Genomic DNA, 16,415 nt, shown 5'->3' with positions numbered 1-16,415 from the left:
ACCCGACACCTGGGATCCCCGTCGCGCGCGCTCCCCGAGGCAACCCTGCTACAGTGATCGCACGCTTCCCGAGGCGTACTGTGCTATAGTGATCGCACGTGTCCCGAGGCGTACTGTGCTACAATATCGCCTAGTAACCCCAACTCGTGCAACCCGACATCCCGGGATTCTCGTTGCGCGCGCTTCCAGAGGCGACCATGCTACAGTGATCTCACGCTTCCCGAGGCGCCTGTGCTACAGTCATCACGCGCGTCCCGAGGCGTACTGTGCTACAGTGTCGCCTAACAGCCCCAACTCGTGTAACCCGGCACCCGGGATCCCCGTCGCGCACGCTCCCCGAGGCGACCCCTGCTACAGTTTTCGCACGCTTCCCGAGGCGTACTATGCTACAGTGATCGCACGCGTCCCGAGGCGTACTATGCTACAATGTCGCCTAGTAACCCCAACTCGTGCAACCCGACATCCCGGGATTCTCGTTGCGCGCGCTTCCAGAGGCGACCATGCTACAGTGATCTCACGCTTCCCGAGGCGCCTGTGCTACAGTCATCACGCGCGTCCCGAGGCGTACTGTGCTACAGTGTCGCCTAACAGCCCCAGCTCGTGTAACCCGGCACCCGGGATCCCCGTCGCGCGCACTCCCCTAGGCGATCATGCTACAGTGTTCGCACGCTTCCCGAGGCGCCTGTGCTATAGTGATCGCACGCGTCCCGAGGCGTACTGTGCTACAGTGTCGCCTAGTAACCCCAACTCGTGCAACCCAACATCCCGGGATTCCCGTTGCGCGCGCTTCCCGAGGCGACCCTGCTACAGTATCACACGCTTCCCGAGGCGTACTATGCTACAATGATCGCACGCGTCCCGAGGCGTACTGTGCTACAATGTCGCCTAGTAACCCCAACTCGTGCAACCCGACATCCCGGGATTCTCGTCGTGCGCGCTTCCCGAGGCGACCATGCTACAGTCATCTCACGCTTCCCGAGGCGCCTGTGCTACATTCATCACGCGCGTCCTAAGGCGTACTGTGCTACAGTGTCGCCTAACAGCCCCAGCTTGTGTAACCTGGCACTCGGGATCCTAGTCGCGCGCGCTCCCCGAGGCGATCATGCTACAGTGTTCGCACGCTTCCCGAGGCACCTGTGCTGCAGTGATCGCACACGTCCCGAGGCGTACTGTGCTATAGTGTCATTGTGGACCCAATTTCGGCCCATTTTCCGGCCGCTTAATTTTTTTATTTTATTTTTTTTTTAATTTGGAGGCAATATGGAAGGCCCTCCAAAAACCCAAGCAAACAAAAAATTTCAAACCCGATTTTGGACTTGTTTTTTTTTTTTATTGTTTTCAAAAATTTTCGGAAAGCTTAATATTTTTTTTTATTTTTTTATTTAGGGTATAGGGTTTACCCCTTAGGCCTTAGCTTTTAGGCCTTAGACCTTAGCCCTGAGCCCTTAGCCCTTAGCCCTTAGCCCTTAGCCATTAGTCCTAGGCCCTAGACTTAGCCTTTAGCCCTTAGCCCTTAGCCCTTAGCACTTAGCCCTTAGCCTTAGCCTTTAGCCCTTAGCCCTTAGCCCTTAGCCCTTAGCCCTTAGCACTTAGCCGTTAGCCCTTAGCCTTAGCCCTTAGCCCTTAGCCCTTAGCCCTTAGCCCTTAGCACTTAGCCCTTAGCCTTAGCCCTTAGCCCTTAGCCCTTAACCCTTAACCCTTAGCCCTTAGCCTTTAACCCTTAGCCGTTGGACTTGTTTTTTTTTAATAGTTTTTTTTAATGGAGCTACATGCCGACACTGTAGCACAGTATGCCTCGGGTCGTGATCACCCTAAACCCTAAACCCTAAACCCGAAACCCCAAGCCCGAAACCCTAAACCCTAAACCCTAAACCCTAAACCCTAAACCCGAAACCCTAAACCCGAAACCCTAAACCCTAAACCCGAAACCCGAAACCCGAAACCCTAAACCCTAAACCTTAAACCCTAAACCCTAAACCCCAAACCCTAAACCCTTAAATCCGTAACCCATAACCCGTAACCCTAAACCCGTAACCCTAAACCCTAACCCCAAACCCTAAACCTAAACTCTAAACCCCAAACCCCAAACCCCAAACCCTAAACCCTAAACCCGAAATTTTGAGTGAATTTTAAAACCGTGACTCTCAATTAACAAATTGGAACATTATTGCTCTTTGAAATCGACCCTACTGCTAGAATCCACTCTTTAAGAGTGGTGGTTGTAAAAAAATAAATTAGGCCCAAAAAAGGCATTGGGAAGCGCCCATTTCCACTCTTTTGAGTTTCGATCAATAATGTTGTAATTAAAAGTAATCATATGAATCAAAAGATTGTGTATATATTTGGGGGTATACCCTTTGATCTTGAAGACCATCCCCGGTTATCCTAATTATAAAACATTTTTCAAAATCACCATTTTTCCTCATGTCCATCTCATTAATGGAATGGAACGGGCCAATTATACCCAAAACCCATTCAATTGTATTTTCATGATTTTTTATTTGAAAATAATATTGCGAACATGATATTTATGAATTTATTTTATTTTTTATTTTTAATTTTAATGATTTGAAAAAACCAATTTTAGGTTTTTATATTATTATTGCAATTATAAATTTTAATCATTTTCTAAATTTATTTTTCTTAAAAAATAAAACTTTTAGAAATCTTTCACTTGGTAATTTAAGTAAATTATATTGTAATAATTATTTTATGTTTTAAATTTCCATTTTGTTTTATGTAGTCGTATTTTAAAATTTTAATTTATCACTTTTAATAATTTTTTTCCAATCCAATATCAAACACGGCCAGCAACCCTTTAAAAACCCAATCAATTTCAATACACATCATTGTGATCAATTTTTGTTTATAAATTTTTTTTTATCACAATTATTCCATAAATAAAACGTGATCCATTTTAGGCAATATTTCGATGAGTAAATTTTCAAAATTTGTTTTCAACTACGCTCCTAGTCGAATGAGCCTTTGACTAACTTCCACCACTCATGGCTTCTCACGGTGGTTTATTAAATTGTGGGGCCCCAGGCCTCTCACTTAATTCCCATTCAATCATCCTCACGCTTCACAAAAACAGAAACCCAATATTTAAATTACTGCGACGCAGAGAAGCAACAGCCAAAAAGGCCATCCAAACGACAGAGCGTCCTCTTAAAGGTAGACCACCCTTGCGCTTGTGGTTTTCTCTGCCTATCTCTCTTAGCTTTTTGCCTCAACAATCTCATCCTCACAGATTCATCATCCGCTTCTTGATCCACCACTGTAAGTTCCCAACCTCGCTCTTCAAACCCTAATTTCTTCTCCGCATCTCTCGATCCTCCCCAATTTTTTATTTATTTATTTCTTATTTTATTTCTCAGTTTATTTTTTCGGTATCTTTTTGGTAATCCGTGCATGTGTTGGTTGATTTCGATTCGCAGTCTGGTTCTGATTTTGTGTGTTTATTTATTGGAATGATTTGATGATTTTTGGTTCTTGAGTTTTTGGTGTTTGTGCGGTTTGGTTGGTTTGATTTGATCTGCGATGTTTTTGCGGGGATGGTTCCTCGATCTGCTTCTGAATTCTGGATTTTTATTGTTTTTATATGCGGGATGCGGAATGCTGATATCGATAGTGGATAGTGCTTTTAGGGTTTGATTTACGACTTGGAAAACGAGGTCAAGTTGTGTGTGTGGAACATCTTGATAGGGTTTTTGTCATTTTTTTGGTAACTTGATAGGGTCAAGTTGTGCGTGTAGAACATCTTGAAGTTGGAATTATTTTTTATGCCACGATTTTTTTAAAAATACACTACTTTGACAAAAAAACCGATTGAGGTAGACAAGAGTCACAAGACTAGTCATATAATTAACCATTAATCATAAGGAAAATGCTATTATACATATTTGGTATCATATCAAAACTCAAAAATCTTCAAAAATTATTGAGACCAATTCATCAAGTATAAAAAATAATAATATCTACACATAAAGCAGTGTGACTATTTCAATATATATTACTTACATTTCCATTAATAGCACTTTCATTAAAAATATTTAAAAAAATAATCAATTGAGATTTGGATATAGAAAACAAAAAGGTGCTTTGGTAATGTTTTTTGTAATGTATCACATAACAAAAAAATAATTTTTGGAATAATGACATCAAATAATTGTTCGAATCATTTAAGTGATTTTGGAGGCTTTTAAAAAATTTGTTAAAACATAATTTATGTAGGTAGCACTTTCAAACATTAGAAAATGCTCTCAAAATCATTCTCTCAAAGTGATATTAATTATGAATTTATGACCTTGGATAGGATCAAAGATAGAGTTGGACAGTGGAATGCAGAAACATGATTTGTGGGACTGACCACAACTACTTGGACTGATGCTGTTTGAGGATTAACAAGTTCATATTGATGGATGGTTGTGGCTGTCAACAATGCAACAAAATTTCAATGAAACTTTATTTTTCAATAATTAATCAACCAAACCTCAAAACTTGTTCTCCCTAATACAGGTTTTGAATGAGTATCTCCAATGTTAATCACCAAAAGGAAAAGAAAAATCAGCAGGTATAAGTAGCTCAATAAAAAATTTTCAGGGTTGTCATCCAGTTGTTTCTTGTCCTTCTCTATATCTACCTCCAACATTTCCTGAGGGTTGAAAAGAAGCTATGCTTTTACCAACTACGATTTATTTGAAATGGATAGAATAGAAATACATATGAGAGAGTGACTCACTGGAATTCTCTGCTTCGAATAATTTGCAACTCTGGAACCCTGTGGAATGTTTGTGCCCAAAGTGACCTCTGAGACTGATCTTCACAACTGAATTGTCGAAGATCTGCGTAAGCTGTGAACCAAAAACGCACAAATGTAAATCTCAAATCATGCTGCTTTGGAAGAAACAAATTGAAATGGCGGTTGACTTGCATCCACTTGAGCACCGGCTAAAACCTGCTTGTCTTCTGTTAAATCGAGTAGTGAAAGCAAAGCTGTCACAGCTGCTAAGTGCAGTGTGGTGATGACCGTTGATGGTCTCCAATGACTCCATCTCAGCGGCACCATTGGCCTCCTTGTGCTTGTCATTCCTGTCGTTGGCTGGCTTCTGGTATTCGAGATTAGACGAGATGTAGGCAGGAGTGACAGTGTCGATATGCAAGGGTGATGATGGACAAATTCCCGAAACATCTCCTTCTTCTACTAACTATTAGGACAACCACAACCTGTCTTTAGCTTCTGGATTGAATTTCATAATGGGGCCCACGTTTTCTTGGAATTTCATAAAATTTCATAAAATTCAAAACATTCTCCTTTTTTTTCTTTTTTCATTCATTGACTTTGATCGGATAGTGTCCAATTAAAATGCTTTTGTCAACTATATAAATAATTAAGATGTTTTTAAAATTTTGAATTACAAAAAATTTATTTTAAGGCTCATTGCTTCTTTCCAACATGAATGACATTGAAAAATCTTTTTTGTTCTTTTGGTTAAAAACAAATGTTAGAAGAAAGAAAATATTAAAAAAAATAAATATAATTAAAATTAGTTAAAAGCTTCTGCATTGTTAAATTATTTAATTTTCATATAAAATAATTAAAACAAGTGAAATGAGTTAATTTGTTTTTTTATTTTCCTCCCGTTTTTCTTTTATTCTATTTTTCCTTTCTATTTTATTGCTTTGCTATTTTTTATCAAGTTTTTTGAAAACCAAACATAACCTTAATTTTGAGATGCTTTCTATGCTTTATCATTTTTTTATATTTTGTTTCTTTTAATTTTTACACCTTTTAAATACACAATTTTTAAATTTTTAGGTTATTCTAATTAATCAAAAAGACACTTTTGGATATTGAATTGAAGAGGTGCATTCTTTGTATATAGATTTATTGTTTTGTACCTTCTATTTATTTATATTTTAATTTCATTATTTTGTATATATCTCATTTATTTGTACTTTTATTTAATGATTTAGATTTTATACTATATTTGAATAGTGTAAATTATGTGATATTAAATTGATGTTTAACTATAACAAAATGATATTAAATCGATGTCATAGCATTTTTTATATTTTTTTGTGCATATTAAAATTAAAGATTAGAAAAGTGTTATATATTGAATGAGTAATGAATTAAAAGAAAGAAGAAGAGAAGAAAAGGATCGCAATACAAGATAATGGTATGGGTTTGGATTCAAAACTACTGAGTATTATCTATATAACGCCTTGATGCCACTCTTGAAAATAATGTATTTTTAAAAATAAATTCATATCATAAAATCTCCAACAAACTAATTCCCAAACTAACAAATGTGGCCATTAAACAAATAACCATGTGGCTCACTGGGCATGAGATTTTTATTTTTTTTTAAATCTCACAAAATCGGAGTGACCAACTATGGTTTTGAACTTAATTTATTTTTATAAAGTTTTGTTGTTTTAGTTGAAAAATATTTTATTATATTTTTGTTAAAAACAATTTAGTATTAAAAATGTATTGTATTAATTATTTATATTCTATTTATAAATATATAAGGGGTTAAAATTTGTAATAAATGAAATCAAAGAATTTGTTTGGTATATATCATATAACGTTTTTTAAATGTAATTGTTAGGCCTTTTTAATTTTTTTTACAAGGTGATTTTGGTTTTTTAAAAGTTTGCGTATTTTTACTTTTATAGAAAATATTTTGATTTAATACTATTAAAAAAATTTAATATAATTAAATTATTATATTAATTATCTTTTTGAGGTTTAATCTTAAAATCATAATTGGTTACTACAATTTAAACTCCTCTTTCCACGACATTCAAAAGATTATGACTCAATCTGTACTTGATTATCAAAATTTGAGTTGTCATGAAAATTGGCCAGGAATGGGCCAATTGGAAATTAGGATTTGCCACAACTCAGAGCTAGTCACTCTCCTCTCCTCTCTGACACTCAAATAAAAAATCCCTTGTCCTCATACCGTTTGTCTCCAAATCTCAGCGACATAGTCTCTCTTTTCTTTGGTTAGATTTGTTTTTCTTTTAAGTCCATGTTTATTTTAGTGTATGGTTTGTTGAGCAAGTAGAGGATTTTTGTTTGGTTATCTGGGAAGTGGAGGAAAGAGGATTTTTTAATTTTAATTTAATTTTTAATTTCAAATGTCTTTTGGTGTTTGGTTGCCGAGGAAGTAATAATTTTTTTTGTTTGGTCATCCTTAGAAGTGGAACCAAGGAAGAGAGTGAATTTTTTTTCCTTTTCGTTTCATTTTGTGTGTTTGGATTTTTGAGGGAGTTGGGAGTCTTTGCTTGTCCAGTTTGAGGAGGAAGATAATAAAAAATTGATTTGTTTAATTTCATTTTTTTTTGGTGATGAGGTTACTAAAGAAAGTGGACAAAAGGAATAGATTGCAGATTTTGATTTGGAAGTAAGAAAGTTAGTTTAATAGTGTATTTGTTTGTTTTTGGGTTGGGATTCATGGATTTTTTTTTCCCATGTCAATGATGGTTTGAGCATCTTTGTCTTTTTTCTTTCCTCTTCTTACTTCTTTGTGTACACGAAAGTTGGCCCAACAGAGTGCTTTCGCCGTTGGTTCTCTTGCTCACTGGATACCGCAGTCCAGCTTGTCTGATTTAGGCTGAATGTCTGATTTATGGGGGTTGGTATCTTTTGTTATTTTTAGTTAAGAATTTTGTTGATTAGTTTTCATTGTTGTCTGTGTATGAGAATATGATTGTAATCTTTGTTTTTTTATAGATAAAGGAAATTCATTAAAAGCCAAAAAGGCTAAAGAGAGTATACACGAAGTATACCAAGATACAAAGGATCAAGAAACAAAAGGTTCTAACCCTTACTTGGTGGCTAACCAGTTTACAAAATCAAATAACGATAAAGTATGATCCTCAATATACACCCTAGCCCAATTCACAAAAGTGTACAAAAAAATGGATTTGATATCTTGGTCGTTTCTTTCCACATCATCGAAGGCTCTTCTATTCCTTTCTTTCCAAATAGTCCACATTAGGCAAAGGGGGGCAGTTTTCCATGCTTTCTCCCTTTTCTTGCCCACAAAAGATCCATACCATCCCAGGAGATTCCTTTTCACAGAGGAGTGCATCACCCATTGCACCCCAAAAAGGGAGAAGGTTAGATACCATAACATTCTGGCCTTCTCACAAAACAGGAGAAGGTGATCAGTAGATTCCTCCTCATTTTTACATAAGAAGCACTTGTTGGGGATGTTCCAACCAAATCTCTTTAGGCGATCAATGGTGAGTAGTCTGTTCCAAGCCGCCTCCCAACCAAAGAAACTAGCCCTGGTTGGAGCCCAAGACGTCCAGATAGTACTAGCTGGGAAGGAGTGGTTGATGCCCATTGAGAGTGAGCTATAAAAACACTTAACAGAGAAGGTCCCATTCTTATTTGCTTTCCACCTGAGCGAGTCATCCACACCTCTTCTAATAGTCAAAGGATGAAGCTTGCTTAATAAGTTTTCCACTTCCCCCACCTCCCAATCATTGAGGTGTCTGTTAAAACGAGGTCCCCAGCTACCCCCAGCTCCATCTTCCTCCCAGGCCTCAGCAACCAAGCCTTCTTTGTTGACTGAGAGATTAAATAAGATGGGAAAAGCTTCTTCCAGAGATTGATTTTCACACCACAAGTCCTTCCAAAACTTCACTCTGGTGCCATCCCCTACAAGGAAGTGGGAGTGAGATCGAAAGTTTTCCCAACCGTTTCTGATGGCCTTCCAAACACCCACCCCATAACGATCTCTAACACCTTTGGAGCACCATTCCCCATCCTGAAGGTCGTATTTACTAGAGATAATTTGCTTCCAAAGGGACTCGTTCTCATTGGCAAATCTCCACAACCACTTACCAAGAAGGGCCTTATTAAAAATAGCTAGGTTGCGGATGCCCAAGCCTCCATCCTTTTTAGCGGCACAAATAACCTTCCAACACACCAAGTGAGGTTTGTTTTCTAAAGCGCCCCCACCCCATAAGAAATCCCTTTGGATTTTTTCAAGTCTTGCACAAACTCTCTTGGGGATCACAAAGAGAGAAAGAAAGTAGGTTGGGAGGCTAGAGAGGGTGCTTTTTAATAAGGTTAGACGACCACCTTTGGAAAGGTATTGCCTTTTCCAGAGAGACAATCTTTTCCTGAATCTTTCTTCCACCGCATCCCACGCACTAGTGGATTTGTAGGGGGCTCCAAGGGGAAGACCCAGGTAGGAAGTAGGTAAACATCCAATCTTACATCCCAAAATTGAGACGAGGGATTCCATGGAGGGACATTCCCCCACTGGGATGGCCTCAGACTTGCTCAGATTGACTTTTAGTCCTGAAATCGTCTCAAACCACATGAAGGTCCAGCTAAGGTATTGCAACTGGACTGCATCGGCGTCGCAGAAGATTAAGGTATCATCGGCGAACAGGAGATGGGAAACGATCAGCCCCTCTCTACCTCTTCCTCCCACTTTGAAGCCAGAAATAAAGCCCTCATTTCTTGCATGTGACAGCAGTTGGCTAAGAGCTTCCATGGCAAAAAGAAAGAGGTAGGGGGAGAGAGGGTCGCCTTGCCTCAATCCCCTAGAACTACGGAAGAAGCCCGTGGGGCACCCATTGATGAGGATCGAGAATGTGGCCGTGGACCAGCACCATTTCATCCAATTAATCCATTTGTGCCCAAATCCCATTCTAGACATCACATCCATGAGAAAGTTCCAATTGACATGGTCAAAAGCCTTCTCAATGTCCAATTTAAAGAGGAGGCCCGGCGCGTTGTCTTTTAATCTAGAATCAAGGGCTTCGTTGGCAATAAGAACAACATCTAGAATCTGTCTCCCATGGACGAAAGCTTGCTGAGAATCAAAAATCACCTCTCCCATCACTGATTTCAGCCTATTAGCAAGGACTTTGGCTAGTAATTTGTATACACTCCCTACCAGGCTGATTGGTCTGAAATCTCTTAGGTCTTCAGCCCCTTCCTTTTTGGGAATAAGCAAAAGAAACGTGGAGTTCAAACTTCTCTGGAAGGTCCCATTGAGGTGAAACTCTCTGAAGAGCTCCAAAATTTCTGATTTAACAACATCCCAGCAAAACAACCAAAAGGCCATTGTAAAGCCGTCCGGGCTTGGAGCTTTGTTGCCACAGCAACTGCTTAGGGCTGCAAAGATTTCCTCCTCAGAAAACACAACTTCTAGGCTGCTGGCCAAGCCTTCTCCCAGCTCCTTGAAGTTAAGGCCGTTGATTTTAGGCCTCTAATCCCCTGGTTCTGAGAGGAGGGATTTATAGGCCCTACAAACGCCTTCTTTTAAGTCATCACTAGAAGAGAGAGTGACCTCATTTATTCTAATTTTAGACAGGAAGTTCTTCCTTGCCCTAGCATTGGCCATTTTGTGGAAGTATTTGGTGTTCTTATCGCCTTCTTTTAGCCAAATTTCTCTTGACTTCTGTCTCCAAGAAGTTTCTTCCAAAAGAGCCCATTTCTTATAGTCCTCAAGAGCCAGATTTTTAGCCTCTACTTCACCAGCAGTGAGGGGGTTGTCATTCTCCCTAGTCTCCCATCGCTGCAGGCGAGAGAAGGCTTCTGCTCTATTGAGAGAGACATTGCCTATCACCTCCTTGTTCCAGTTCTTCAAGTCCTTCTTGAGCGCTTTGAGCTTCTCGGCAATGCAGTGGCTACTATAACCTTCAACAGAATACCCATTCCACCAGCTTCGAACTAGGTCTTGGAAACCATCAATTTTTAGCCACATATTTTCAAAACGGAAAGGGCTTTTGCCTGTGGAGAATCCTCCTGCTTGAAGGACTATAGGACTATGGTCAGAAATCAAACGAGGGAGAGCAGCTTGGGTGATGGCGGAGAAATGGTCTTCCCACTGGTCCGAAAACAGAAAACGGTCCAGTCTAGAGGCAGCTTGAGAGTTCAAACCCCCTATCCAAGTGAAAGGGCCTCCAACCAGAGGGAGGTCCTTTAGCTCCAGTTCCCCTATAACCTCCGAGAATCTTCTCATTTCAGTTGTGAGCCTAGGGGAGTTCCTTCTTTCCTCTGGGAATCTAACAGCATTGAAGTCCCCTCCTAAGCATTAGGGGTCCTCCCAGAGGCCACGGATGGCACTAAGTTCCTCCCAAAAATCCTCCTTTTCACTGCTAATCATTGGCTCATATACCCCAGAAAAATCCAAGTGAAACCATCGGCACAGTTTCTGAAACGGATAGAGATAGAGTACCCCCCGCTTTCTACCTCCAAGTTCTCCAAGACTCTGTTGTCCCAGAGGAGCAGGAGACCTCCTGCCGCACCCCTAGCATCCACAGAAGCCCAATTAAGAAATCTTCCTATACCCACACTGTTGACCATTTGCTGAGACATTTCTTTCACCTTCGTCTCCAAAAGGCAAACCAAATCTGGTTTTTGGTTCCTTACCACACCCTTGATCAACTTTCTTTTCTCAGAGTCATTAAGCCCACAAACATTCCAACAGAGAATTTTAATTCTCATTAGTCAACTGGAACCAAATCCCAGGAATTCTGGCCGGACTTTTTAGCTATCCCTGAAGTCTCCCCGTAACTAACAGAGCATTCCAACCTTTTTAACTCTCTTTCGAAACGGGTGGTGTAAGATTTTTTCTTCTTTCGTCGCATAATGGTTTGTTTTCCCTTCCTGCCAACCTCTCTCCCAAGGCATAGAGAGAGAGAGAGGCATAGTTTTCATTGTTATGAGTATAGATCCGGGTTCATTATAGTTTGTTTGGACTCTCTCTCTTTGTGGTAAGCTTTAAGTGGATTTTATCCATAAGTTTTTTGCTTGTGCATGTTGTTGCTCAAATGACTCTGCATGTCTTGTTGCAGCTCATAGATGTCCGATCATGTCTTGGTGCATGACTGAGTTTGATCCTAGTTTGTTTTGAAATCATGTTTTTTTGTTTTGATGCATACTTATTTTGAAAGTGTCTTGTTTTCCTTTTGTCTAAAGATCATAAGAGAATCTCTTTCTCAAGATGATGTATTTTATTGAAATAGAACAAAAAAATCACCACTTGCTCGACAAACAAACACCAAAAAACATTTTAATTTAAAAATAGAAATAAAATAAAAAAAATCCCCTTATTTTAAATTTCTAGACAGCCAAACAAAAATGCCCAACTTGCTCAACAAACCATACACCAAAAATAAACATGGAATTAAAAGAAAAACAAATCTAACCTAAGAAAAGAGAGGCGAGATTTGAAGATAGGTGGTATGAGGAGAAGGGATTTTTGATTGAGCAACGAGAGGAAAGAGAGCGACTAGCTTGAGGCAAACCTTAATTTCTAATTGACCCATTTTCACAACGACCCAAATTTTGATGATCAAGTACAAATTGTGTCATAATCTTTCGAATGTTGTGGAAGAGGAGTTGTCTAACTGAAAAAATCCATTTTATGAAAAACAAAATTCCATAAAATAAATTCTTCAACTAATGTTTCTAAGCCAATGACCCTCTATCATTTTTTTTTTTAAATGGACAAAACCATGATTAAGGTTTTGAATTTAGGTACTCTAGTTCCCATAAATGGACAAATGACAAAAACTATGATTTTAAATTTAAGTTTAAACCCCTGCTTTGTGGCTTTCTGCCCCTTAATATATTTGCGCTCACTTATCTAAAAAAAAAAGAATTTAAGTTTAAACCCCACTTAATAATCATGATTTTAAAGCTTAAATTCAAAATTATGGTAACCAATTATGATTTTAAGATTGAACCTTAGAGAGATAATTAACATAATAATTTTATTATATTAATTTTTTAAAATAATATTAAATCAAAATATTTTTATATAAAATTAGAAATACTCAAACTTTTAAAAAATCAAAATTAAAATTTTGCAAAAAAAATTAAAAATGTCTAAAAATTACATTTAAAAAACGTTATATGCAAAATAAATTCTTTGATTTCATTTGTTAAGAATTTTAAAAAACAATCTAAAGTTAGTAACCCCTTATATATTTATAAATAGAATATAAATAATTAATATAATAAATTTTTAATACTAAATTTGTTTTAACAAAAATATAATAAAATATCTGTCAAATAAAACAACAAAACTTTATAAAAATAAATTAAATTCAAAATCGTAGTTGGTCGCTACGATTTTGTGAGGTTTTAAAAAACAAAAAAATAAAAATAAAAATCTCATGCCAAGTAAGTCATGTGGTTATTAGTTTAGAGGCCACGTTTGTTAGTTTGGGAATTAGTTTGTAAGAGAATTTATAATATGAATTTATTTTTAAAAATGCATTATTTTGAAGAGTGACATCAAGATATAACTCAGCTTTGAATCCAAATCCATACCATCATCTTGTATTGCAATTTTTCTTCTTCTTCTTTCTTTTAGTTCATTACTCATTCAATACATAATACTTTTCGAATCTTTAATTTTAAGATGCACAAAAAAAAAAAAAAAAAATACAAAAAATATTATGACAAGGGATTTAATATCATATAATTTACACTATTCAAATATTTGATAAAATCTAAATCATTGAATAAAAGTACAAATATATGAGATATATACAAAATAATGAAATTAAAATATAAATAAATAGAAGGTACAAAACAATAAATCTATATACAAAACAAAGTACCTCTTCAATTCAATATCCAAAAGGGCCTCTTTGATTGATTAGAATAACCTAAAAATATAAAAATTATGTATTTAACATTATACTTTTATGCATATTTAATACATGTTTTGTTTCTGATAAAAAAAAGGGGAAAAAAGTGCCTATTTAACATTATAATAACCTTGAATGTTCAATGGGGTCATTTTTTACACCCACTGCAGTTCATCAGCATTAAATTTCTTATTATATAAACCATATTTGGATTAATTTAAACTGGAAAAAGAGATGTCTATGATGTAACCATGAAAAGATGTTATTGTTTTTAAACAAGTAGTATTTGTTGTCCCTATCGAACCTTGTACCTGCAACCTCCTATGTGTAGTGTGTATTATGTATATTTTTTCTCTTTGATTGATGGAGAGTTACTGGTACTTCTATGCATTTTTACTTCTTTGCAACCTACTCTGTTGGCATAAACAAACTACATGCTTTTGGAAGTTCTGATTTCATCCAAATTGCACCATTTATATAGGATGCTTCGTAATATCAAATTGTGCAATTTTTTCAGATTTTAATTTGTGTTTGCACTGCTTTAAGTTTTATCGTCTTAAGGAGATTTGGGATTTTTTATAACTATTTTCATTTGTTATTTCATTAAGTTACATCAATTGTATTTTTGTTTTCAGTTGCTTTTCATATAGCATGGCGGATCAGTACTCTTGTGAAGGTTCTAGTTTGAGCCCAGTTTCTGGAGACTGCTCGGAATCTACTGTTGAGCTCAATGTCAAGACTTTAGATTCACGGATCCACAGCTTTCATGTGGATAAAAATGTAATGCACTTGGCTCTTTCAAGGCGCTCTGCTAATTTGTACCTATTCATGTTTATGTTTTGAACAATGCTAACAATTCCTAATTTATATCCTGGTTTTCATGGAACATTTCTTTAAATCAAATGGGTTAACTAGACCAAGTTTGCAGGCTTCAACAATGTCGAAGCTGTATTTATTTTTGTGTTTGTAACTTCTATCAATCAATTCCAACCCCTTTACCTGATCTTTTAACTTTTTCAACTGTATTTTGACTTTGAGAAATTTCAGTTGCCAGTCTCATTGTTCAAGGAGAAAATAGCGAATGAAATTGGTGTTCCGGTTGAGCAACAACGACTAATTTTTAGAGGAAAGGTCTTAAAGGACGATCAACTTCTTGCTGAGTATCGTATCCCACCATCTCTGAATTCAGACAATTATGTTATTGTGTCTTAGCTTGATTTTGTTGGTTTGTATGTTTTTTTGTCAAATTTTATGTCAGTATTTTGTTTGATTAGTAAAATTCTATTGTTTAATTAATTTTTTTAATTCTCATTTTTTTAATTGAAATGGGAAAGATGTAGGTATGTTGATATGTAGAAATAGGAATGCAAACAAGAATATGCTTCATGACAATTGCCCACCTACAAATAAGAATCGTTATTATTGTTATACGATAAGTTATTGTTATATCATATCAACAGTGCATCAGTGAAGTTGAGTTGGTCTAATATGCTATTAAAAAGACATCTTTTTTTGTATGGCATCCTTTTTTTATATTTATAATATTTACTTATTCACTTGTCAAAAAAAAAAAAAAAAAAAAAGTACTATCAAGATAAATTTGCTTTTGTTAGTTAGTTCTGTCTCCAAGAAAGCATTGCAATTAGCATTGATGAATACCTATGTTCATAACTCATCCATTGTGTTCTATTTAGTGGTCATTTTGATTTTTGCTTGCCATAAGCAAGTAATTGATCACACTATTGTGTTTCATACCATGCATTTGAAGAAATATGTTCCATGGCTTTCATATTGCAAATCCTTAATTATTGATAGATGTGGAAAATGGACATACATTACATTTAGTTGCAAGGGACCCAACCCAATCACAACCTTCATCAGGTCAAAGCTCTGGAGAGACTAATGGGAATAATGGTAGTCGAGGTAATTATCTAAGTTTCTCGTGTAGTGAAATTAGGTTTTTATGTTACTTCATTACTTGAATGAGTGATTTTTATGTGATTTGACAGGAAATGATGCTAATGCTGGTGGCCCTCGTGCTCGTGTTGGGCAAATTTCACATAGTGTAGTGCTTGGGACCTTTAACGTTGGAGAGCAAGCTGAAGGGATTGTACCAGACCTAACTCGGGTGTGTCTTTTGGTCCTTACGTGGTGAATTACTTGAGTTTTGGCTTGTATTTGGTTTTAGGCTTTCAACAAGAAGATTACACTACTTAGTGCAGTGGAAATGCTTTATCATCTGTCACTTCACTCGCAGGTTATTGGGGCAGTTTTGAATTCTTTTGGTATTGGAAGCCAAACCACCAACACTGCTACAGGTGGTGCACAACCAAACACACAGGTGATTTTTGTTGTGAAAAAAAAATTGGTTGTTTTGTTTATTGAAACCAATAATTCATTGATGATATAGAAAAAGTGTAAGATTAGTTGTCCTTTAACTGCATAAAGACAAGAAAAAGCCCCTAATGGTGCCTAAAAACGAAGCCGATGAAACAAAAAGAACAATACAAGGAGGTTATGATCCCCTAATAAAAACCTAGAAGCTAATTGCATCACATTTAATTGAAGTATCTGTTAAATGGTTGGCTGAGTATGAAATCCACTGAAAGAACACTCCAACTGTGGGGACAAATCTAATATCCTGCACGGTAAAGAATACTACTTCTGAGGGCCTTCTCTTTTTTTTTTAGACACCCAGGATATAATCATCACTGAATCATTGTTAACTAAGAAATTGCTGAGGCCACAAGTATTGGCCCAATCAAGCC

General features: G+C 36.9%; 1 protein-coding gene across 9 annotated transcripts in view; it reads left to right on the top strand.

The window, feature by feature from the left end:
- The first annotated feature begins 3,238 nt into the window (after nucleotides 1-3,238).
- LOC100263131 (uncharacterized) overlaps nucleotides 3,239-16,415 on the top strand; it is a 32,257-nt gene continuing 19,080 nt past the window's right edge. For 7 of the 9 annotated variants that reach the window (XM_059739799.1, XM_059739803.1, XM_059739800.1 and 4 more), the window contains exons 1-6: nucleotides 7,618-7,649; nucleotides 14,283-14,427; nucleotides 14,695-14,812; nucleotides 15,463-15,570; nucleotides 15,657-15,775; nucleotides 15,905-15,988. In XM_059739799.1, coding sequence (XP_059595782.1) covers nucleotides 7,633-7,649; nucleotides 14,283-14,427; nucleotides 14,695-14,812; nucleotides 15,463-15,570; nucleotides 15,657-15,775; nucleotides 15,905-15,988 — 591 coding nt within the window. In that variant the 5' untranslated portion in view covers nucleotides 7,618-7,632. Of the gene's footprint in view, nucleotides 3,280-6,542; nucleotides 7,650-14,282; nucleotides 14,428-14,694; nucleotides 14,813-15,462; nucleotides 15,571-15,656; nucleotides 15,776-15,904; nucleotides 15,989-16,415 lie in introns of those variants that run through there. The other 2 variants (XM_019222227.2, XM_059739797.1) reach the window with 2 other exon arrangements.

Source organism: Vitis vinifera, chromosome 9 (genome assembly GCF_030704535.1).
Source record: "Vitis vinifera cultivar Pinot Noir 40024 chromosome 9, ASM3070453v1".
Lineage (NCBI taxonomy): Eukaryota > Viridiplantae > Streptophyta > Magnoliopsida > Vitales > Vitaceae > Vitis > Vitis vinifera.
The sequence above is the reverse complement of the archived record's forward strand: the minus strand, read 5'-3'. Positions and strand labels throughout refer to the sequence as shown.